General features: G+C 37.7%; 1 protein-coding gene and 1 long non-coding RNA gene across 6 annotated transcripts in view; one reads left to right on the top strand and one right to left on the bottom strand.

Annotated features, from left to right (window-relative positions):
- LOC118092176 (uncharacterized) overlaps positions 1 to 26223 on the top strand; it is a 63239-nt gene that overhangs the window by 26331 nt on the left and 10685 nt on the right. The window lies entirely within an intron of this gene.
- HYCC1 (hyccin PI4KA lipid kinase complex subunit 1) overlaps positions 7315 to 26223 on the bottom strand; it is a 30942-nt gene continuing 12033 nt past the window's right edge. For 2 of the 5 annotated variants that reach the window (XM_035129120.2, XM_060280725.1), the window contains 9 exons: positions 24635 to 24736; positions 23851 to 24030; positions 21435 to 21515; positions 19593 to 19708; positions 19299 to 19394; positions 18448 to 18564; positions 17644 to 17731; positions 16072 to 16231; positions 7315 to 9364 (listed from right to left, as the gene is read on the bottom strand). In XM_035129120.2, the coding sequence (XP_034985011.1) occupies positions 8814 to 9364; positions 16072 to 16231; positions 17644 to 17731; positions 18448 to 18564; positions 19299 to 19394; positions 19593 to 19708; positions 21435 to 21515; positions 23851 to 24030; positions 24635 to 24736 (1491 nt within the window). In that variant the 3' untranslated portion in view covers positions 7315 to 8813. Of the gene's footprint in view, positions 9365 to 10230; positions 14677 to 16071; positions 16232 to 17643; positions 17732 to 18447; positions 18565 to 19298; positions 19395 to 19592; positions 19709 to 21434; positions 21516 to 23850; positions 24031 to 24634; positions 24737 to 26223 lie in introns of those variants that run through there. The other 3 variants (XM_035129123.2, XM_035129121.2, XM_035129124.2) reach the window with 3 other exon arrangements.

Raw genomic sequence — 26223 nt, 5'->3', positions numbered from 1 at the left:
CTGATTTGGGTTCAGACTTAAAGTAACTGAACTTGTGTCCCACAGATTTTAGTGGAACCTGAGTGATGGTTAACTTGTCCCTTTGATTTCATTTTTTTAAAGGATTTTATTGGTTTTCTTGTTAAAAACATTAACAAACAACATAGTGACAAAAAGTAAACAATCTTCACCCACATGCTTCTTTTACAAAAAAAAAGAGCATTGTGGGAACAAATGTATAAGAAGAAAGATCAGAAAACATGGAAGCAAGACACACAAATGCAAGTAAAAGATAAAGAGAGAAAAAACTCTCTCTAAAAAAAGTCATTAAATAAACATCATTTATGTATCTTCTATTTTGACTTCGTTTACCTCTCTGCAATTTATAAATATTAGCCTTCTTGTATCGCACAATTCTTAACCTATTTACATCATTGTTTATTCCTTTATTTACATTAGGTTTACTTGTATTCTGTCAGTTGGATTTTAGATATCTTGTTATTCGTTATATAATCATCAAAAATCCTCCATTCCTTTTTTATCTTTTGTTTTGTCTGCCCTCTTACTTTTCCAGTGAATTTTGCTAGCTGTGCATATTCTTTCATTAAACATTGCCATTCAAGTATGCTGGGTGTGTTGCTAGTTTTCCAGTTTCTTACGACTAATATTCTTGCCGCTACTATTCCATACATTAATAGTATTCTGTTGGCTCCTTTAATGTTTTCTGGAATTATGTTTAGGAGGAACACTTCTGGTTTCTTTTTAAATGTGGTTTTTGTCATTTTCTTTAGTTCTTCATAGATCTCACTCCAATATTTACACATCTTTGGACATTTCCAGCACATATGTATTTGTGTTCCTATTTCGGTATTACACCTCCAGCATCTATCTGATTGATTTTTGTACATTTTAGATAATTTATCTGGTGTTTGGTACCACCTGTACATCATTTTTAAGATGTTTTCCTTCACATTATAACAGGCGGTAAATTTTAAATCCACTCTCCACAGCCTTTCCCACTGCTCCATGAGGACGTTATAGACAAAATCCTGGGCCCACTTCACCATTACTGATTTAGTTTGCTCTTCCATGAGCTCCCACTCCAGCAACAGATCATATATACGTGAAATGTGTTTTCCTTCTTTATTCATCAATGCTTTTTCAAATTTGGATTTTTCTTTAGCAATTCCCAATTTTTTATCTTCATTAAAATTTTGCTTAATTTGGAAAAATTGAAGCCAATCCGAGAGGTAATTTTTTATATCATCATACTCTTTTAATTTAAGTTCATTTTGTTCGAATTTCAATAAGTCATGGTACGTGGCTAATTTCTCCTCCATGGTTAATTTTTTCACTGTTATTACATTTATCGGTGATTTCCATAGGGGAATCTTTGTTTCTAGAATTCCTTTATACTTTGCCCAAATTATATATAATGATTTTTTTATTAGATGGTTTAAGAATCTCCTGTGGACTTTAACCTTCTCATGTAGCAGATAAGAATGCCATCCAAAATGATTTCCTACTCCTTCCAGGTCTAGCAGTTCTGGATTCTCCAAGGTTATCCATTCTTTTACCCAAACCAGTCCAGCTGCTGCATGGTATAACTCCAGATTAGGGAGTGAAAAACCCACTTTCTTTTTTGTCTGTAAGAAGCTGGTATTTAATGCGTGGTCTTTTACCATTCCATATAAATTTGGTTATATCTTTTTTCCACTCGGCAAAGCATTTCACTCCCCCCCAATATTGGTATAACTTGAAACAAATACATTAATTTTGGAAATATGTTCATTTTTACCACTGATATTCTACCCCATAGTGATAGATGTAGTTTGCTCCACTGTTCCATCTCTCTTTTTATTTCGTTCCAAGCTTTTTTATAGTTGTCTTCATATAGGTTTAGGCTCTTTGCTGTTATCCAGACCCCTAAATACTTTACCTTCTTTCTTATTTCTAGACCTGTGTGTTCTTGCAATTCCTCCTTTTCTTTCTTATCCATATTTTTAGTTAACAGCATGGTTTTCCCATAATTTATTTTAAGACCTACCACCTTCCCATATTCATTAATAATGTTTAGTGCTTTTGGAATGCTTTCCTTTGGATCTTGCGTCGTTATTTGATTTCATTGGGAACTTAAGTGCAACAAGTCTGAATCCAACCCTCTGTACTGAATAAAACCAGACTGTATATCAGCAAATCCTGTCAGACTGGACATTTGCACAAATGTTCGCTTCCTGCATACACACAACTATCTACATAGAACCTTTGCAGCTGTAAAAACACTGCAATCCTGACACAATAGTCACCCACCTTCACATAGATTAGCATTTTCAATTATGTCCTTAAGAAACTAGGAACACTCTTGAGTTGTTGTTTTTCCCTATTTACCCAAAACTGCCTATTGAAATGAAAGAACATAAAGAAAATTTGCCATAACAACTCTGGGCTTTCCCCCATAAAAAAGCTCAACAACTCTGGTTAGACCTCCCCAAAAAAAGCTCAGCAACTGTGGGCCCTCCACTCTAAAAAAAAAAAATGACAATGGGTAGATCACTGCCAGTCTCATACTGAGAGTAGATCACAGTCTCTATAGAGTTGGACGTGCCTGCTTTAAGGCAACTCTCACACTTAAAATTAAGGGGCCTTACATAGTTTGTGATCGGTTGGAATATATAAATGTAATGCTGTACCACCATTATAGGCCACCTTTTAATAAGCAACTCTTCCTAATCTAGTTTACATAAAACATTGGTCATCCATTTAGGTAAAGGTAAAGGGGCCCCTGACCATCAGGTCCAGTCAGTGTCCGACTCTGGGATTGCGGCGCTCATCTCGCTCTATAGGCCGAGGGAGCCGGCATTTGTCCGCAGACAGCTTCCGGGTCATGTGGCCAGCATGACAAAGCTGCTTCTGGCGAACCAGAGCAGCGCACGGCGTGCCATCTGTTTCACAGGCTGAACATGACAGGCATCCCCAAACTTCGGCCCTCCAGATGTTTTGGACTACAATTCCCATCATCCCTGACCACTGGTCCTGTTAGCTAGGGATCATGGGAGTTGTAGGCCAAAACGTCTGGAGGGCCGCAGTTTGGGCATGCCTGATCTATGACTTATATCATCCAATACCCAAAGGGTCAAGAGCAGGGGTCCCCAAACTACGGCCCCCGGGCCGGATGCGGCCCAATTGGCCTCCCAATCCGGCCCACGACGCCACCCGCTGCCGCCACCCGCTCTTATGGCGCGGCGCCGATCTTAAAAATTGACAAAAAATCGCCGAAAATCCTTTGTGCGCATGCGTATGGGCCTCTCCCGACCCAGAAGAGGTCATTTCCGATGCACTTCCGGGTCGGGGGAGGCCCATACGCATGCGCACAAGCGATTTTTGGCGATTTTTCCCCGCCCGTGTGCGCATGCGCACGAGCGCGCACTCCCCCGCCCTCCGGCCCGCGCACTCCCCTACCCTCCGGCCCGCTGCGCAGTAAGTCTGGGGACCCCTGGTCAAGAGCTTCTGACTTTACTAGGAGCAACTCAACTCAAGAAGCTGCAAAAAGCTGGGAGGTGATTTTAGTTGGGATCCTGCCTTGGGGGGGGGGGGAGTTTAAACTCTCTCCACAGTCCCTGCAGTAGCTGTTTACATAACAAAAAGTTTATGTAATCATCACATTTTATTTGTCCATTAGCATGTGCACTAATCATACAATCTTTTTAGCCTAGCAATACTGCAAAGGAAAGTACTGGGATAAGGAACCATTTTTACCACATTAGGAAGTGTTTTTGAGAAGAAATCCTACATTCATCTTAGTCTCTTTTGTGCTTCAAACCATGAAGATTGGAATTTATTTTACCCATTGGTTTTATTTTATGCATGAACTTGAGAAAAATGGATGCAGCTGCACAGGAGGGAAAAGCTAAATTACAGTTCTTACTAGGAAGATAAAAACTTTGGGGGAAGGGAGCAGAAAGATCAAGGCTCAAAAGTTTACTCACAATTTAGCCATCTTGGAACCACCTAATTGGGTTGACCACAAAGGATAAAATTCTAATACAGTACAAGAGCAGTGATAACTGATGAGGTAAAATTCTGTTGAAAGATGTAACCCCCAATTCTTAGTGGATCTGCCAACTGCATTGAGTAGAACACATCAACCAGCAAATGGGCTCAATGACCAGATCCCTGCGCTGTGCCGCACCAAACTTACTATTCTGTAAATAAAGTAGTCTTATTTCAATAGAAACTCGTCTCGTATCTCTTATTTTCAGTCTGATTCCCTCCTGCACCACTGCTAGTGGGTTCACAAATTATTATAAAATTCTGATCCAGTAGTAACATACTGGAGGTTGTATTTGCTTTATATATGTGAGGTTTTGACAACAAATACAAAGGATGTTATGGAATATATATATATATACTGGTGTGTGTGTGGGTGTATCTGAAGTATTAATAGGCACGGTTTAAATAAGGTATGGTGTTTGTGGTGATACTTTAATTGCATTAAAAGTGGTAAATACTGAATCTTGGCTACAATTTCAAAAATCACACCACAACCAAGAAGCATAATTTCAATACAGTGGTGCTCGCTTAACGAATGCCCTGCTTAACAAAATTTCCGCTTAACGAAATGATTTTTCGAGTGGAGGTTGCCTCGCTAGACGAATTCGTTTTATGAAAAATTTGTCTAGCGAATCGCGATTTCCCATAGGAATGCATTGAAATTCAATTAATGCGTTCCTATGGGCAAAAAAATATATCCAAAAAATTTCAATGCATTCCTATGGGATTCGCTAGACGAATTTTTCGTTATAAGAAAAGACCCGTGGAACGAATTAAATTTGTCTAGCGAGGCACCACTGTACACGTAAGTATTCACAGTGTACATAATCTCAGAAACCAAGACCCCTGTTGGATATTAAAACAACAACAAACCAGACTCTTTATTTTAGGAATGTGAATTCTAGGTAAGCAATTTATTTATTAAACTATACAAAACAAGCATTTTGTTACCAAAACAGAAAATATTCACAAACTACAGTACAAAAGAGAAAGTGGCACACTTAATTTAATCTTTGTCATATTGTTAAGGAACAATGTATCAACTGGTGTTAAGTCTTCCCTGTAATAAGCAAGTTATTAAAAATATACATAGAGCCCATTGTTTTCAAAAGTGGAACTATGCAAAAGGATGCAGTAAAGATTCAGAGAAAGAAATTAGCCTATTTAAAAACCAAAACATGAAAAATATGTACCCATCACTGAAAGATACATTCATAAATTTTATGTATCTGATCAAAGGCTGGCTCCCTCAATAAGATTGCTAAAATCTTTCAGTACGTGTTCTTCCCAAGTTGTGGTCTTCAATTTTTTCATTAATTTCTTTTAAAGAAAACAACTATTAGCCACCACAATAAAGTCTTAACAAAGGCAACCCAACTATGTTTTAATTGTCTCACTATGTGACAAGTGTTAGTTCAACTGACTTTCAGTAGAATTCAAACTCAGCAATGAGTTAATAAATGAACCAAGTACAGTTTGTTTTTATTTATTTTTTGTGTAATTTAAATAGTAGATAACATTCATCCAGTCACAGAAGCAACCTCCCTAAAACATTTATTATTTAGCAAAGGTTTTTGAAGCCTAGTTTTCAATTGCCCGAACCACAAGAATGTTTCAGTACTGATAAAATGTAATTATCTAACAAAGCAAAAGTAGCTTTTATATTCCAGAGCTGGTTTGAAATGTGAAAGTGAGCAACACAATGTTATTTCAGAATGGAAACTGCCACTCGCCAAATAAAATTATGTTATACAAGTCTAAAGGTCCCAGGCATTATAAACCTCATTGTTATGTGATAATTTTCCAGGTCCAAGATCATAGTAGGCATTTTGAGCAAACTGGGACAAAGTTCAAGAGAATACTTTACAGATTGTGCAATTTAAATACTTGTATCATAAGGCCAGAGTGGGAAAAAGAGAATGAGAATTATTTATGAGAATTATTTAAAATATTCCAAATCACTATTCCATACAGGTAGGATTATACAAATCACCCTTTCATGGCTTATAGAAGTGCAGGTTGCCTTTGAAGGCTAACAATATTTATGAAGAATTGTTTTTGATCAAAATGCCTGTCTGCCTTTGATTTTGTTCATACTTAAGTATGTCTGAAACATACGTAGCTGTCCACTCCAGCTGTACTTTGGATCATACATAAATATAACTGCACATCTACAGAAAATCTCTTCTTGTATCAGGATGTATCATGGAGGAAATATGAAAACTCATATATCCTATTTCAAAGTTACTTTGAGCAACAAGCCTGATTGCTAACTGAAGTATATAGATATGTGTTATTTTAACCTTTCTGGCAGTTTATGGTGTAACTCTAGAATAAGATTACTTAAATGTGCAAAATAATAATAATAACATTTTCATTAAAACAAAAGTATCAACTACTGTTCCAAAACTACATCACTGTAAACATTTTTAAAAAACATAATATTGTATCTTATGGCATTTTAAATAGTCATAGGAAGAAGTTTAGCTCACTTTAATTTACAATGGCTATATATTCCTGTATAAAAGTTATTCTCTTCTACCTATACTAGATAAAATATTAAAAGCCAGTAAAATATGGTGAAAACTGTAGATGCTTTCGCTTGTAAAAGGTCAAGTATAATACTGTTATGATAAGTCAATCAGTGATTAAAAAAATAGAGGCCCACGAGTTTAAATTTCATTCTGTTGAGGGGGCAAATATTTTTTTGAAACTATCTAGTTCAGTTAGATAAAAGCTGCTAATTTTGGTTAGAGAACATAGATTTCTAGAAATTAAGAGAAGACAATCCCTTTGAATTGATGGTACAATTTCTGATGATACCCATTGAAATTAATGGGACTTAAGTTTGATCTAACTAATATTCTTACTTTATATCCAGCCCTTATATTCACAAGGTTTTCACCTGCTTGTGACTTAAAGCATAAAGCTAATGGAGCACAAGAGAACCAAATTATATACTATTATGCAGTTCTGAGTTGAAATGTACTTTAGCTGAAATTTAATACTAACTAGAGAGGATGGGAGGACATAGGTACAGCTTTTGTTACACTTGGAGATTACACCTTAGAGCCAGATTCCATAAACACAAGGCACACCTGCTTACACTGGGGTGTGCCATTGATTCCTCCCTTCTCCCCCCCCCCTCACATCCAACCAACAATCTCCAAAAAGTCCATCTGAATCTAGTTTGGGGGGGGAGTGCAGAAGTGGGAGGATTCACAACATACCCCCATGAACAGAAACACCTTTCACAGAAGCCCATGGAAATGACCTTGAAGTCTGTAACAAGGTCATTTAAAAAAACCATTGTACCAATGTCAGATTTGTTTTATACCAGGCATCCCCAAACTTCGGCCCTCCAGATGTTTTGGCCTACAACTCCCATGATCCCTAGCTAACAGGACCAGTGGTCGGGGAAGATGGGAATTGTAGTCCAAAACATCTGGAAGGCCGAAGTTTGAGATGCCTGTTTTATACTTTCAGGGAAACAAAAACAAATATTAATTTGCCCTTCCAAATTATTTAATGGGTACATCTGTTCCAACACAGCCCACTACCCATATAAATAAGGCTCACAATTTCACTCTTAAAACTGGCTCAGTGCAAGAAATGAGTGATTATATAAACAGTTGATCTACTTCCATACTTTAGTTTAATTGAAATATTAAAGCTTCTGAAACCTTCAAGATGCATGATTTTGTTAAAACCTAACAACTCAGTGGAAACTAGAAACCAATGTTTCTTGTGTTGATTTACAGGCTCTGAATAGGGAAGGAAAGTTTGTCACTTTATGAATTCACCTGTCGTGTAAAATTAAAACTGGAAAAAGCAGCCCTGTGCTGATGTTTGAAATGCACATGAAATGGGAAGAATTTGGGTCACACCATCCTGCTTCATGCTTGCTTGTGCACACTATATTTCAAGTTTACGTAGAGATGTACATGCACAGTATACTGATCTGTGAACCACCACAATCAAGCTGTACAGATAGGGCAATACAAGAATTGAGCTCCATGTATTTAAGTCCGCATACACATGTGGCATTCAACAGAATAGCAGCTGGGTCAAACATACCAGGGGGCAGCTCAGCACAAATTTTGATCTTTGTATTTGTTCTAAATACGAGAATAGGGCTAGTGTGCCTAAAAAGATAGCAAAGCTTCATTTCCGCCTCTATGGATCGGATATACACACTATATTTTGGAAAATGTTTGTTGCAGGTGTCTTCAGAAACCAGAAAACATAGATTTCAATGTTTCGAACTTAACACAATGACCTCTATCCAGAATTCTGATTTACTTCCAAATATGTTTTTTTCATTACAAGCTACTGCATTGAGTGAACTCCTAAAATTGCTTTGATGAATATAAAATAAGCATCCTCTTGTGGGGGGCACCAGACAAAAAGATTTTACTATGAGTAGTAAAATGGCACATATATTCTGGTTTGCAACCCATTGTTCACCAAAAACATGTAACTGAAGCTTGCACGAGCAGCACAACCCATATTTTAAAAATTTCCCTGGTACAGGTTCATCATGTACTAGATTTTCAGTACAAACCCTATTGTAGTACTATTACAAATGTCAATCCTCAAATTAAGAATCTCAAAGACTGTGACATCATTATTATAAAATACTTAGAATTGTCTACCCTATTCTTTTTAAACACTGCAATCCTTAAAACTTGCAATTTAGACATCTCAAAAAAAAAAATTAAGGGTATCAGGGCTATAGTACTAGCAACAGAATCTCTTATACTGACAAATTAGTCAGATGCTCCTTAGTCTGCTGACAAAGTTATGCTGATGGTAGGTGGTCGTTGCTGATTTGGCTGTTTGCTTGAAATAGGAAGTTCTATTCTGTCGGCTCCAAAAATCAGATTCTCCTCTTGCAGACTACAGACTGAAAATCTGTTTGCTTCTGTGCCACTGTGGTGATTATTTGGGACTACACCACCACTGACCTGCTCAAAGGATTTGCTAAAAAGAGTAGTGCTAGTTCTAGCCAAACTATGACTGCCTGGCTTAGGCAGAGATTGGCTGCTAGTCAGGGTCAGTCTCTTTAAAGACAGAAGCTCTAAATTCTCACTCATTGCTCGCTGGTTTTGTTTACGAGACAGGTGATCTTTGTGGGCTTCACCAACAGTTTCTTTTTCTTTTCCTCCAACCTTGCTTCCTCCAGACCTCCGCTGACTCTTGCTTAGCTGAGTCTTGTTACTGGTGTTGCTGCTGAAAGCAGAATGATTTGTGGTAGAAGGAGCCCTAGAGTAAAAGCCCTCATCAACTTCAGACACTTCTATCAGTTCTTCTTCTGGAATGCCTAGTTCATTACCTGCATAGAAAAAGATGACAATGAACATATGAATTTACTCAACCATGTTTTGCAAGTGATTGCATCCAGTACTGTTAAGATTTTGGCATTTCTTAGCACAAAGCAGAAGATTAAGGAGAAGATATAAAACTTACCAATTATCTCAAATTGACAAAAAGTGTACAGTAGAATTTATATCAGAATTGCAAAGAAAATTTATTAGAAGCATGCTTATAATCTTATTTTGTAGCAATTTTAAAAAGCACTCATTATTCATGCAAAAGATTAGAAAAATGTTAGATATATTACAGAAAGGTAGAAATATATTTATTCCAAATATGTGCAAAGGCATCTACATACTATCTGCATAGCGAGTTAATCATGGCGCTAGATCATCAGGGCACCATAAAAGCCAATACGGCATCACCTGCAGGTTCTCAAATTTTAGCAAACCCAACAGTGCTTATATTTCAAGGACTGAAAGGTCACATTCTGCAGTACAAAGTTGTGTAATGAGAAGTCTAGAAACCTTACACACTGGAGTATTAGCTCTCATGGCTCCCAAGATTTAAAATGATAAAAATAAAAAATAGGATGAACTGACATGGTTTATGTACATTTGGAAGAAAAATTTCCTTAAGTGACTTTGTATAGCTAAAAAATTAGTACTGATCTAAAAATATCTCAATTGCCCGCCAATTTGAACTCTCTCAGTGTGGTTTCCCATGCTAAAACTTAAGAACTACCAGCATGCTAACAATGTATTCAGCACAAAGATCCTTTCTATGTGCAAAGCATGCAGTTGTGTTTTATTCAAGGTAACATGCAAATATATTTATTGTACTGTAATCTTCCAAACATGCAGTAGTGATCCTTTCAATCGATACCTTCTGAGTGTAGCTACAAAGTGCTCTGCTAAAACTGCACTCTGCCAGGTGAGCTTATTCCATCCTCCATAATTTTTCTTACAGATTTTTGCCTCCTGATCTCTGGCATGCCTTTGCTGTCAACTCTAGGATCTGTAGGTGCTTCCTGCACACCCTGTATATGCTGAGCATCATTCTCTGTTGGTGCTCTGCTTTTTTCCCCATTCCCGGTTCTCTCTCCAGTCACATTTGTAACACTAATCTCGGGTATGACAAAGTTGCCCGATTCAGTAGTGTCATTAGCATTATCTGGTTGTTCTAGAATTAAAAAATGGATAAGACAAAACAAAAAAATGGCTGAAACAAAAACATGGAGACAAAAGAAACAAAAAAAAGACGAAAAAGACAAATCTGACAAAACTAGAAGGCTGAATGTTATGGTCAGATGTTTTGCTTACTGTCCTATTATTTAGCAATATTAGTAGGAAGGACATACATTATTTCTGGGAGTAAAGTGATTCTGCTGCCACTAGAACATTTAAAAACGAAACTCTAGACATTTCAATTATAGCCCATGTCTTACCTGTCAGCTGCTGCTACTGTAGTCAATACGTAAATAAATACATTCACTCTAAAGTTATCATGTAAAAGTAAACTATAATAAATCCAGAAACAGCATAATAAAGTAATTGCTTTGTAGGTTGCACCGTAATATATTGGAAATTATCTAACAGAGTTGTATTGTAATCAACATTATTTCTGTATTAGTTTGACATTACATAAAATCGACATTTATCCTACATATGGAGATTTACTATGCTAAATGTTTTTACAGAAAATATTTTGAACCTTTCTGAAGCCAGGCCACCCTTTTTCTCCCTCTGGGCTTCAACATATGGCCCATCCCCTTGTAGACTGATCCCTATTTGAGCCCTGTTTCTTTAGGTAGGTACATGAGCATTCAGACTGTATACAAGATCATAGCAAGGCTGTGAATCTTCCCCAATGTCATTACCCTTAGTTCAATGAAAATTAGTAAAATAATTTCTAACATTTGTATCACACCTTTATTATGAAACACTCATGGCAGTTTAACAAAATAATAAATAATGTTACAAAGAAAACTATAAAACATCAGTAAAAAATGAATCCTAAAAATTGCCAATAAGTGATCTTTCAGCCAAATACTACAAGTTCTTTGTGTCGCGGATCTTCACGCTGCCAACCTTGCTTTGTTATAGGAAGAATATGGTATTAAACTGAGGAAGAAACAGTTAGATGCACTGCTGTCATGATTGCCTTAATCTATGGCTTCCTTATGCATATTTAACATTTGATCTGCACAATTTCTATCACACATTTTGGAAGTTTTCTGTTGCAATTTACATCATTTCTAAGGGGAAAGCAGTAACAAATGCCAGGACCATAGTACACTTGTAGCACAATTGAAATGTTGAACTTTAATATATTAGCAAAACTTACTGGCCCCTTTGTGTTGCTGAGCAACTTAAAATAACTAAGAGGTTCTGCTGGTTGTTGGATAGACAAAAACTAAATAGTTTTTTTTAAGTGTTGAATGATTATTAGGGGCCAACATGAGTAGTAGAACCAGCTTGAGGGCAATAGGTTCAACCAAATTTGGAACAAAACAGGGCCTGAATATCTAAAGGTCATAAGGAGGTCATGAGCTTCGTAACAAATGGAATTCTCAGTCTAAACTGAAAATGAACAGACTACAAAAATACATAGACACTGTCCAATCAGATTTTGAAAGTTCAATCAGAGGAAGGGAGGTGGGCATCACTGGAAAGAGCTGCATCATCAACTGCATTTTTACAAGTTAAGCACCCTGAAAATCATATAGAAAAACAGAGGCTTAACACATCTTTTCAACATTAGTCACAGTATTCAGTAATTCATAGGGGTTTTTTTACTTTAATATATAACACATTTAAAAAGCTGAACTGGCACCACTAAAGAAAAAAACCACAGAATTACATTTTGTCCTTCTACAGCATTTTGACTCTGATTAACTGGAATCTTAACCTTGAAGATTCAGATAGCTGGCTATCACCCTATGGAACTAAGACATACTCAGAGTAGACCCAGTGAAGTCCATTATTTCAATGAGTCTACTCTCCAAATCACCCATAATGTATTTACAGTCTCATATTTTTTCCTTTTCTAAAATCAAGCAGTTAGAACAATAAATATAAAAGAAAGACACTGTATTTTTATGTTAGTTGTACGGATGATTTCTGGTTTAGAGAATACTATTACAAGTCACTAAGTGTTTTTAGGAAGACAGAGGATTAGAAAATATTGAAGAGCTGGGAGCCAAGTAGCTTTGAGGTCAATTAATAAAAAATAAAAATTATAATCGTTCCATTTTATAGCAAATTCAGGTAATCAAATGCCTATCAGTTTCAAAGTGAAACAGGACAATCAAAAATAAATGTATGGTTTCTATATACTAGGAGAATCCTACAGGCCAATAAAGCTATTAAAATGAATGAAAAATTGTAAAATTCAAAGCGTAACCCAAATGCACACCACTGGAGATTCAGAACTCCCCCAAATGTTGAGGACAATTGAGCTTACATGGGGAGAAAGGTGGGTATAAAAGGAACCAGATGTCTGGCAGATTGTGTGGAACAGGGAAGGTAGGGAACGAGAGGACACCATCCTGCTCAAACCCCTAACAGCTCACAATGATATCCTTAAGAAGTGGGATTAGTTTATGGAAACATAAAGATTAAAAAAAACAAAAAAACCTGCCTCCATGGCACTACATAGGGATATTTTAGGAAAAACAATAAATTTTGCTGCTCATCAAAAATCGTTGCCATATATCTATAGAATGCTCAGGTTGGAAGCCCCTTCTCAACATAGCAGGGAAAGGTGTGGGGAGGAGGAAAGAGAAGCAAAGAACCACAAAAAGAAGTCCTTTTCCTTTGCCCCACTCCTGCAACGACTGAACAGGACTACTAGGCTCCTCTTCCAGGTTGCTTGCTGTTCTTTTACGGCTGGGGAATATACCATACCCCCAATATTTTCTTCCAAGTCCCAGTTCTTCATTCTCATACAGAACTTGAGATCTCCAAAGCATGCCAATTCAGCAATAAAATGCTTGCCTAAAAATAAACCACCTTTTTGGCATCCACATATACACTTTGTGTCATTATACCATCGTTTATGGCAACAAGCTACTAAGTATGAAGCATAGCTTCCCAAGCTCAACGCTCAAGAAATTAAGAACTCACTAGAGCTTTACTTTTCTTATGCAAATTAACTTAATAGGAAATGAGAATAATAATGCTATTGTTGTAAAATACACAGAGAGAGAAGAATCGAAGACCAAACCTTTCAGATTCTAAAATTGCAACCTGATGAATGACCGACTAAGTTTACCATCTTTGAGTTAAAAACTATGTGAAGTGTTCCCTACAGAAACACCTGGAACTAAATTCCATGCCTCTACTAACACTGAAAATCTCTCCCACTTGGTGGCATGCTTTCATAGCTGCCAAATCTCCCGTATTCCCCGGGAAACCCGTTTTTCCAGCTGTCCCCAGCCGGAAAAATGGATTTTTTTTTGTTTTTCCCCGGTTTATTCTGGCGCGGCGGCCATTTTGGAACTGGGCACAGCAGCATCAAAAGTCACTTCTGAGCATGCTCCGCCCAGTTCCAAAATGGCGGCAGCGCTACTTCCGGTATGCTACTTCCGGTCCGGTCCCTTATTTTTCAGAGAGGAACTTGGCAGGTATGCATGCTTTCCATATAGAGAGTTTATGGCATTGATCTGGACCTCTGATAATCTGGGAGTTCCTGTTTTAATGCCCACAGTACATGTTTTGCTAAAGCATTTTGCCCCACACCTGTGTGAAGTGGTCAGGTTGCAGCAGTAGGGTTTTTGTTCTTCTAGGCAGTTGCAATAGGTTGGTGTAGCAGGCTTAGTGAGACCAAGTAGATGCCACCTGCATGCACACTGGTTGACACAAAATAGCAAAGGAGGTACTGTAGTTACTGTAATTGGAGATGACTGCAATGGAACAGGGAAATGCCTCTTTTCTACTCTGAATCAAAGCTTTAAGCAAAACACTGTTTTCCTTTGTGGTAAGAAGGTCAATGCCTAGAAACACCCAATCTTTTCTTCTAGATTATTTTTAAACACAGTTAAGTTATAAAAGTTCTCTTGCAGGAGACAAAGACCCCCCCCCCCCCATTTTACACCACCACCTTCCTGAATTGAAAGTTCGCCATTTACTAACTCTTAGGAGTCTGCAGCAACACTTGCATACCTGGCAAATAATTGTTCTTCTTAACAAAGTAACTGTTCATCTTTATTGGAGTCAGTTGCTTTACTAATTCTATCAAGCCTCTTTCCTTACTGTTATCTGCTGCAGCAAACACTTGTCCTAACCATTGACTCGTGAACTTCAGCACCTGTATCATCAAGTATGACTCCTGCAGGAAGGCAATATTAAAGAATGGTTTGGTTTCTAAAAAGTGCAAGTTATTTAACTTTTCTGGGCTATCAGTATATTTAGTTTCATAAAAAGATACAAAATTGTATTAGTTAGAAGGAAGCAGTGCTATGTGTCCTTGGACCATTATTCTGCAAGTTACTGAATTTAGAAATGCTAAAACAGTACTGTATAGAAATGCCTTAAACAAATAAATAAGTGAAATTTGGGCAACACTCCAAATCTTTCTTAACAGTTTCTTAATGAGGAGACAAGACAGAAGGAGCAGCTAGCCAAATCAGTAATCAAATGTATTTCATAGTAGTAGGTTTTTTTTAAAGCATTCTGCTGCAGTTCATTTAGAAGACAGCAACATCTTTGTATGATCAGATTCATCTCAACAGATACCACTAACCTGTACAAATTGAGCTTTAAACTATAGGACTGAAATGAAATACTCTACCGATCTCCAATATAGCCAGAAAACATTACTGGGACTATTAAGAGGTTCTCCAGTGACTTTATATCCGTAGATAAAAATGGAAAAAGGTTCCCAGTCCAAAGGTTGTTGAAGTGGTAGGGCTAAGCTTATCAATCTAATTTTTTATCCATAGTGGATATAAATCCATTATGTGAGTGATAAATCCCAGTAAATCTTGATACTGCCCCTCAATATGTTGTAAATTATAGATGTTGTCTTGTTTTATACAAAGTATGCCTAATTTTTCTCTCTCAATGGAATGTGTTGTTTTCTGCAGGATGAAATAAGCCTTAGATCATCCAACTGGGGAGAAGGGTACATTCAAGATCTATTCTAATGATCAAAAGTTGTGATTAAATAATTTCATAGTGACTATCCCATAAACAAATGAAAATAAAACGCCTTGTACTCTATGCGGATGCTACTTCTTTGCAACATATTCTTAACACAAAACCTACATGGACACTTTAAGAGCTAAATAACTATAATAAAAATCACTGATTTTGATAATCTTCACTGTTTAAAATAATGAAGTTCTAGCTATCTTAATTTACACAGTTTAATTTACTCTTGGGAATTCAATCTATTATTTTGCTTCTTAATGAAATTATATACAGAAGCTTTCAACTTGAGATGAAACTTCCAGTTATCAAATTCTGGATACGGGCAGCTGAAGTGCACACCCACACTAATTTTGCAGTGTACATATTAAAATTTAGGAATAATGTATGGTAAACTGAATAAGCATAGAGTTATTTATGCATCAGAGTACTGATAGAGGAAGTCATAGTATCTCTTTGTATAAAAGAAATTAAATAACACAATTAATTCACCAGTCAACTTAATGACATTCTGGAAGCCTTGACTTCTCGTATTCAGTTAACAAATTGTAGTTTCATTAACTCCATTTCTTACCATGCCTTTTCCATCTATGGCCCCGAATAGACAGGCTGGTCACTGCATTTCTTGATATTCTAGATGCAGTAGGTGTAATTTCAACCTGAATACATTTTGTACCTTCTTTATTAGATTTTATGGCACCCTGAGGCAACGAAGCTTTTATTGCATTGGCAACCTAAGAAATCAACAAAAAAGTGTGATAAATTTTCAACATCAATACCAGATTTTGAATTAAAACAACATTTCATATATATCAAGGAAAGCATCAATATAGATATGATGAAAGTCAAAACAAAAAACAGTTTGACTTCCATCTGTTCAGTTATGGCTTTAGAGGATTAGTAAACAATTCAGACTGAGAACACTTGCCTTAAAAGCTGTTGCAGAAGTCCATTTATAATCATGTTTCCCCCCTCCACTGTCATTCCAAGTGTACAGAAGTCCTTGTTTCTGACAATTTATTTACTGTGTGCTCTTAAAAATTGAGAGACTATTATGCCTTAGGCTTTGGGTCCCCAATATTGTGTCCATGGACACTACAGCACCTCATTGGCATCCACCAAGGCCCCTTGTCCCTCTCTCAATTTGCAAATGTTATTAACATAGTTTTTGGGCCTTTTTTGGTTGATGTAGGAGGTGGTGATTGCTTTTTGGTCTCTGTATTGTATTTTTTGGAGGGGTGTTCAGGTGCTTTTATAGGGAAGGGTTCTGAGCAGCACCAGACTGTCTTGTGAAATGAGAATTTTATGGTGCCAACGAGTGTTTTAGATTGCCAAATGTACCCCCAGACCCAAAGAAATGGAGTTGGGCCGCCCTGTTTTAAAGGCAGCTTTGCCCTTGGAAGGCTAGGCAGCCATGGCCGGGAGTGTGTTTGTATAGCTTAGGCCAGGCATGTCAAACACGTGGCCCTCCAGATGTTTTGGCCTACAACTCCCATGATCCCTAGCTAGCAGGACCAGTGGTTGGGGAAGATGGGAATTGTAGTCCAAAACATCTGGAGGGCCGCATGTTTGACATGCCTGGCTTAGGCCAACTGGAGAATGCATGTCTGCCCTTGATTATGCATGCCCTAGTTTACATCTAGAGCTTCCAATCAATTTCCAGTACTAATTTTTAAAAGCTACCCATAAGTTTTTGAACCCTATATATCCAAGAACCAGGCTATTTAAAGGACAACCTCCTCCTACATAAAGCTACCCATTCACTTGGACACTGGAGAAGATCTCCTGTTGCTATTAGAGGTCTGGAGGGTGGTAATGAGGGAGATTGCCTTTACCACAGTAGTTCCCAGGTTATGGAGCTCCCTCCTCTCTGAGGATATCCAACTGGCTCCTACTCTGCCTGTGTTTTGAGCAGATCCATGGCCAGACTAGTGTTCAATTTGTTTTCTTCTCCAATGTTTTCTCTTTTTCTGGAAGGTTTTATTAGCTCATTGCCTATGATTTGCCTTTTAATTGTTATGGAAAATTGTTTTTTAATTTTAGCTTACATTACTTTGGCAAGTTCATATGAGCTGGGAAATCAGGATATAAATGTTTTAAATAAAATGTACAAATGCTATAGAATAATTTAACACAAGATATTTACCAACAGTGGTTCTGGATATAACTCCAGTTGTGCTCTGTATAAAATATCATCCATTGCTTTACGAGCTAGATCCCATTCTCCATTATAACTAGAAAGTTAGCAGAGACACAAAATCAGAACTGATTATAATGATTATTCATTTCAACATCACAGCCATACATGTTATTCATTATAGATCCATCTGGATGAATCATTTATCATAACAGAAATAAAATGCACAACATGTATTCAATAAAATAGAAGCTATTTGGAAACACTGATATTTACGATATTTACGATATTTTCTAGTCATTTGACTCTGTCTGGTGATTCCCCAGCCAGCATGGCCAATGGTCAGAGATAATGGGAGGACCTGGAATTGGATAAACCTGGTGTAAAGGAGAACATCTAAAGTGCTGCTTGGTCTGCCACTACTTCTGGATGCCCAGATGGTAACTTTACTCAAACTTGGGTGGTGCGCCATAATAACATCAGAATAGTCCTGCTGGATCAGATCAGTGGTCCATCTAGTCTGGCATCCTGTTCTCAGTGGCCAATCAGATGCTCCACAAGCAGAACCTGAGCAGAACATTCCTGGGAAAGACAATTCTAGGCACACTGACATGCCTTAAGATTCCTCTAGAGTCAGTCATTATGTTTTCAGAAAGGTAAGATATAACTTTCAGAAACCAAAATCTTTTGTGACAGCACCCATAGGATCACTGCACTCTGTCATGTAAATGAGCATTACGCATTATGTGCACTGTCCAACCAGTAATGTACTATTCTTTTTAAAATATAGGACATAACATTTCCTGAACTTACAAAGCATAATAAATCCCAGTTAACATCTGCACCATGAATTCAGAGGAAATTGGAATCCTGCTGTTTATGCCTTTGTATTTCCTTACTTGTTGACGAGGATATCCGCAAACACAGATCCTAAAAGAATATAATTAGTATTAGTATTGTTATTTTAGATTGCTTGATTGTGTGTTAAAAAAAGGAAATATATTGTGCAGTTGTTATGTTGAAAAGGATAAAAGAATCTTGAAATGCATGTTGTTTTTTTAGGTCAAATCAGAGTGCATGTAACTAGCCAATTCCATCATTTCAGAGTTGTCTCCTACAAACCAAAACATTGCTCTTATCTGGTCAAATTTCTATTAAATCAAGTTCAATTAGCAATCCAGATCATAAAAGATTCCAGCAGGATTCCTGAAGAGCTTTGCCTTGGATACAATAGTTTGACAAACCAATAAATTAAACTTAGGAATTTGAGTGTACATCTGACTGACTCAGGGTGGGGAATTGTTTGGACTCCATGGGCCAGATCCTTATTAGGATCAGCCTCATGGGCCAAATGTGACGAGCAGGGTCGCCTAGCTCTCAATAATATGACTTCCCTACAGGGAGCTCTCTTGCATACCCATTCTTCTTTCACACTGGCCAAATGTGGAGAGACAGCAAAACTGCTTAGGGCTGGGTTCCAAAAGTACTGTTTGAAGCATCTGCCCTCCCCTCTTTTAGATTACTGTTTTAGATTATGCATTTCCAGAAATGAAAAATCACCCACTGGAGTTTTAACTTGTACCAAGCTCTACAGATTGGAACAGACACCATAGGATTACAATTTTAAAATACTATTCTCAGTTCAACCAAGAAAGAAAACTTACCTTGAGCAGATTTGACATAAAGATTGAAGAGAAACTGCAGGCATATAGCTTAAGGCAGCATTGTAACGCAACAAAAGGAATGTCAATACTTCAAACCTATGAACAAATAAAGAATTTTGATTCATTGAAAAATACACATGGCTTGATACACACACATTATGAACTGTTATCAAGAACATTCCACTAACATCTAAACTATAGATGTGGTATATGAAGATAACATGGAAGGATAGTTGATAATTGGCCAAGTTTGGTATTTTGTATAAGACTGAAAGCAGCAGCATGCATTTTTACCTGTTTTGTGCCGTTAACATCTCTCTCTGCAAATGAGGTCCGCTATACACAACCCTGGATAAGCCATGCTGAGATAGAGCACCCTCAGTAAGAGCCATTGAACCAATACTCGAAGGCTAAGAAAAACAGATACTTGAATACATCACTAAGAACAGCAGTACTGAATATTTTTTTTAAAGAAAAAAGCACAAAGAAACTAAAATAGACAGCTGATTGTTGACAAACATAAAAGTATAAAATTTAACTGAAGGTTACATGGTAAGCAGTACATTCATAAGGAAAACGGTAAAAGGCCACTAAAATATAGTACAGAAGATTCATTGTGCCACTTCAATAGTAACTTAAGAGTGGTAACAAGATCAGTTTACTGGCACAGGTGGGTTAGAAAGGGGAGCTGAACTCTTCCCTGTGCAATTCCAAGTGAAACTATTTTTAAAAAGAGCTAATGACCTCTTAGGGACCCAGGTGGCGCTGTGGTTAAACCACTGAGCCTAGGGCTTGCTGATCAGAAGGTCGGCGGTTCGAATCCCTGTGACGGGGTGAGCTCCCGTTGCTTGGTCCCAGCTCCTGCCAACCTAGCAGTTCGAAAGCACGTCAAAATGCAAGTAGATAAATAGGAACCGCTACAGCAGGAAGGTAAACGGCGTTTCCATGTGCTGCTCTGGTTTGCCAGAAGCGGCTTTGTCATGCTGGCCACATGACCTGGAAGCTATATGCCGGCTCCCTCGGCCAATAATGCGAGATGAGCGTGCAACCCCAGAGTCGGTCACGACTGGACCTAATGGTCAGGGGTCCCTTTACCTTTACCTTTTTTAATGACCTCTTAACAGGAGTTTCCTCTGATATTGGAGCTTCATCAGGAGAAAACCAGCTAAAATGTAGGGGCGGGGTAGGCTCAGGCTCAGCTCCTCCCTTCAGCCCACCTTGTGCTATGTTCCCAATTTCCCTTGCAGCAGGGGATTTGGCAACAGACCTAACTTTGCAAGAGGGTCTGTTGCTATCACATGTCCTTATATTTCAGTGATAAACTTTTAGTTGAACCACATCAAAGTTTTGGTTATCACAGTTTTCATGCAACAACAGACATTTTATTAACCAACAACAGACATTTTATTCTCATTTTATCTTCAGCTTTATTATTCCACTGACCAAACTACCAGTAATGTAAAATATTTCATAATTTTAAATAAGTTAGGTTCTACATCAGGCATAGGTAAACTCAGCTCTCCAGCTGTTTTGAGACTACAATTCCCATCATCCCTAGCTAACAGGATCAGTGGTCAGGGATGATGGGAATTGTAGTCTCAAAACATCTGGAGGGCCAAGTTTGCCTATGCCTGTTCTACATAGTTATACCTGAAACTCATTAGAACTTTAGCCATGACAATACTTCTCAGATATGGTAATTTAAACTCAACATTATATATTCCAGAACACTGAAGCCCATCATATTTTACTTCAAATATTTCACATTAAGGATACTTTTAGAACAATCTTTCCCAAACTGATCCCCCCCCATCCCCGATGCTTTGTACTAGAGTTCTCAATATCCCTGACCACTGGCCATTTCCCCCTGGGGCTGATAGGAGACAATTTAAACACCTGGAGGGCATAGGACAATAAGCTAATCAGCTTGCAAAACCCAGGTACTCTGTGTTCATCCTTGCCCTAATCACTTGTGCCTTTGTAAGATACAGCAACTAGTTGCACTACCAGCAGACTTTTAAAGCAAAAAATATTTATCCTTAAGATGACAAAATTAAGGCCAGGTGACATTCATGCAAGGGAGGCTACAACAAAACTACACACACATATGGAAGCAGAAGTGTCTATTAAACTTACTTCATGATATATGGAAGGTTTGGATAAGGATGGAATTGTAAAACTTAATACCCTACTGTGCCCCTGTTTGTCAACTATTTCCTGTAAGGTATAAAAGAAAGTTATGTCATATAATGAAAAATATATGGAATTTTGTTTACATTAGAAATCACTTGAGCAACTGCAACAGAGTAGGGCATGAACTTCCCATCCCTCATTAGCTCTTTAATTATGCCCAAAGCTACTAAATGGATGCACACGTGAACATTTGAATTTACAAGAGGATGAATGTGGAAATCCAGCATCTTATTATTACGTATTAACATCTAGGATGTCCTAATCAAAAAGCATCTGACAGCTGACATATTAGAAGTTTTACTCAAGTGGAAATAATTACTAATCAAGTCTAATCTTGCTCAATACATTTGCTTCTTTAGAGTCCTAAATAAATCTTATGGGTCATATCTAATGGCATACACCAGTTAATGGAAAGTTCTCTTGATCCAGCACATTCACAAACACCCCATACACCACTGCCCTCACCACCAAATGTGCTCCAGGGGGTTTAGGTCCAATGAGTTGCTGGAGGGGGACCAACTGGTGAAAAGAGTCTCCCCAATCTGTTCTACTGACAGGAGTCTGCAGGTTCAAAGAGCCTTCTGTTAAGCAGAGTAGCAGAAGGTTGTCCCTGAACGTAACACAATGACTTTAATGTGCATTTTAACTTATTTTCTCACAAAAAAGGAATACTATAGCATAACACACTGAATTACAAACTTTATAAAATTCCTTTGCACTCAGCTGCATACAACATTTACATGTTTAGTCTGTTGCAGCAAAAAAATACAATTCATAGAATCATAGAATCGGAAGAGACCACAAGGGCCACTCAGTCCAACCCCCTGCCAAGCAGGAAACACAATCAAAGCATTCCTGGCAGATGGCTGTTAAGCCTCTGCTTAAAGACCTCCAAAGAAGGAGACTCCACTACACTCCTTGGCAGCAAATTCCACTGCCGAGCAGCTCTTACTGTCAGGAAGTTCTTCCTAATGTTTAGGTGGAATCTTCTTTCTTGTAGTATGTCCCTCTTCAGGCATCTTATTTACCATGTTTATCTTGCTAGGTCTATTTATCATTAATGGCTGATAGTCATACTCATTTTTATAGGTTCTGAAAGTCACTTGTGCTTTACATAGCACCGTGACTCAGCCGTCTTTTAAATTGCTTGACTTTGGGGGCTCCCTTGACAGACCCTTGATTATTCTGATCTCTCTGTCCTCAAGGTGTATAAACTTACCCACAAGATGAACACAATGCATTTTGCATAATAGACTGGACCAAGAAAGCCTACGCCACATATATTTGTTAGTTTATTATTATATGAGACTACTGATTTAAGTACAGATAGAAAACTGAGAAATGAGAATTTCCTTTAAGCCTCCATCAAAATCAAGACATTCCACATTTAAACACCACTGATGCGGTTAAACACCAATTCTGAGCTTAATACAGAAAAAGTAATTACCATGGTTATAAACTCAGGTAGGTAGCCATTAACTGCATCAGCTAATGACATTCTTTTCATTAGTATGCTTACTTGTTTGCTTATGCATATTAACCAGAGTACAGAAATGGAAATGCCTTCCCAGAATACAGGCCATGTTTGTCTCTCCCACCCACTCCAAAGACACAGAGTAGAGCCAAGGAAAGTATAGGAAAGGCACATTGTTCATCTATTGCTCCATTATCTTGTAACAGAAAGCAAGATAATGCTTTGTAGTCTCTCTCACCCACCCACTTTGCCCTTCCTCCCAACGTCTTTCACTTTCAAGCAGAAGAAAAGGGTGTTGGGAATTCTACAACAAAGATTGCTTCCTGCTGCAGCACACACACACACTCATTTTCCCACCAATATCTCACATACCACATCAGGAGATACTGAGGGGTGGGTGGAGAGAGACTATAGAAGGAAGCAGCGAACCTACTTCCAACCCTCTTTTCCTTTTAGAATATTACAAAGCCCATTTTACCATGCAACTCTCCCAAATATTTAGTCAGAGGCACGCTCCAGGGAGGAGTTTTTCTACTACTATCACAGTGAGCTTAGTAGGTAAACATGTGATATGAAGAATGCCTACTGATGAATGCCCCGTAGTTCAACTGTTTTAAAACAGCTTCCTTCATCCCACTATGCTAAAGCTTCAAAATACAATTGCTAAATCCAACTAATGTCAATACAGAGAATACCAAACCAAAGCAAGTTAATATTCCAGATTTCTGGCTTGTTTTCTGAAAAAACCACATGATCATTTCTGCTAATAGCAGTATGTCACAGAGATTTAGATCTAACTGGTTAAGAGGACCCTTGGGACATCACACAGTAATTTGCACTTTATCCCAAGAGAGAATAATTAATTTATCAAGTGTGAATACAAACCAAGTTATAAACTCCTAAGAGAAGTGCTTCTATGCAGCCACTGCTTTGTAGGTCCTTACTGGCAGAAACGGCAAGATAGCACCATATCAGTTCTGGAAGAAACTGCAGCGTGAACTGAAGCAGAAGTTCCTCACCACTACGATAAAATTCAAACAGCTGATGGCAGACTGGTTCTAGCAGCTGAAACAAAATCAAACATTAAATATTTTGTTAGTGGATTAACACATCAGTACGCATTTCTACACTTTTTAAAGAAGCAAAATTTATCAATTCTTAAAAGAAACAGTATTGTATTGTAAATGTTAAATTAGTATGCTCCATTCTCCCCTTATGCCATATTCAATCATAGCTGCTATTTCATCAGCACAGAAGAGAGAAATAGGCAAATTGTGAATTTCTGTCTTTGGTCAGAAATACATTAGGGAAAGAAAACAGTTAAAACTCTCTCCCACAATTCCAATAATTATCTAATTATTGATACATTTAATTTCACATCTAGTTTGGCTCTCAGCTGAAAAGGGTAGCCTTTAAAATCAGATTTCCAGTCTTAGCAGCACGATAGAAAAGTTGAAATATACATAGGTAGTATCTACAAAAAGTCAAAACCAGAGGGCTAAAGCAGGGTCTCATAAAGAAGAGAACAAGGTTTAGTGCTCTGTGTTGTTCTTACTTCTGCTAATCCTGCCCACTTCTTAAGAACTTAGTGCTGCAGTGAAACAGTGTGCACAATTTATTCTCAACAGTTCTCCCAAACCCAATTATAATTCTGTACACATTTACCTACCTCACTTTGTGGATCCTGAATAACTTTATAAAGAGATGAAACCAGAGAACTCTTGTCTTTCAGATTTTTAGCATAGCTTGGTATAGATGCTTCTGGCACCGTCTAACACAAAACATTTTAACACACAGTAAGCCAATATATAAGTTTCTTTGCAACCAAGATACTTACTCCCCCTTCTTCATATGAGGTATTCATCCTATTTTTCCAGGCTGTATTTTTCTTGGGGGGGGAATGTACCTCATAACAAAATGATTTACTAAATTTGCATACCACCCTTCAGCCAAAGATCATTGGCAGGTCACAACATAAAAATACAAAATGAAGACACAAAATATATAATAAATCAAACAGACCAATAACCTCCCTCCTACAAACTCATTTAAAAGGAAACAGAATTTTAATCAGTCCAAGCCAAATACCTGGTTAAGTTCTAGCCATTCATCTACATAGAAAAGGGGGGAAAGTAGAAAATGGGGAATAGAGGGAGAGTTTGAAGGACAATGTTCTTGAGAGAAAGGGTGCATGTATGCCTTTTGGTGATGATATGGGACAAAAACAAAGTATGAATGCTAATGCTGCAAAGAAGAGTAAATTAGATAGGAGAGATTTTATTTATCTATTTCATAAACTTTATATGCCACTTGATTGAGATACAAAGTGGTGTACAAGGAGAATAAAACAACAAAAGTATTGGTAGAAGGAAGTTAAAACTATTATATAAACATTTGAAAAAATTGGGAAAAATTCAGCAATAAACTAAAAGCAATCAAACCACACGTATGCCACATTATAAAATGCCACATTATCTGGGTAGGCTTGTCTAAACAAAAAATATTTTTAGCAGGAGCTAAACAGAGTACAGTGAGGGTGCCTGCCTGGTATCAATAGGTTGCGAGATCCAAAGTGTAGGTGCTGCCACACTAAAAGATTTATTTCTTATGAATGCAGAACAGGTATTATGTGGCACCTATAACAGTGCCAGTTCCGCAGATCATAGTCGTCGAGTGGACATATATAGGGTAAGATGATATTATAAGTAACTAGACTGAAGTTGTTTCCGAGCACAGTTCAAAGTGTTGGTGCTGACCTTTAAAGCCCTAAATGGCCTCTGTCCAGTATACCTGAAGGAGCGTCTCCACCCCCATCGTTCTGCCCGGACACTGAGGTCCAGTACCAAGGGCCTTCTGGTGGTTCCCTCGTTGTGAGAAGTCAAGTTGCAGGGAACCAGGCAGAGGGCCTTCTCGGTAGTGGCGCTCACCCTGTGGAATGCCCTCCCATCAGATGTCAAAGAGAAAAACAGCTACCAGATTTTTAGAAGACATCTGAAGGCAGCCCTGTTTAGGGGAGCTTTTAATGTTTAATTATTTTATTTCATTTTTCTGTTGGAAGCCGCCCAGGGTGGCTGGGGAAACCCAGCCAGATGGGCGGGGTATAAATAATAAATTATTTATTTATTATTATTATTATTAATTATTATTATTATTATTATTATTATTATTATTATTATGGCTTTATATACTGTACTATGAGTAACATCTTGAACATGGCCAGATTGTCAACCCAGATTGACAACCTCTAAAGATCTCTGA

This window comes from Zootoca vivipara, chromosome 12, assembly GCF_963506605.1.
Source record: "Zootoca vivipara chromosome 12, rZooViv1.1, whole genome shotgun sequence".
Lineage (NCBI taxonomy): Eukaryota > Metazoa > Chordata > Lepidosauria > Squamata > Lacertidae > Zootoca > Zootoca vivipara.
This window is presented reverse-complemented; position numbering and strand designations above follow the sequence as displayed.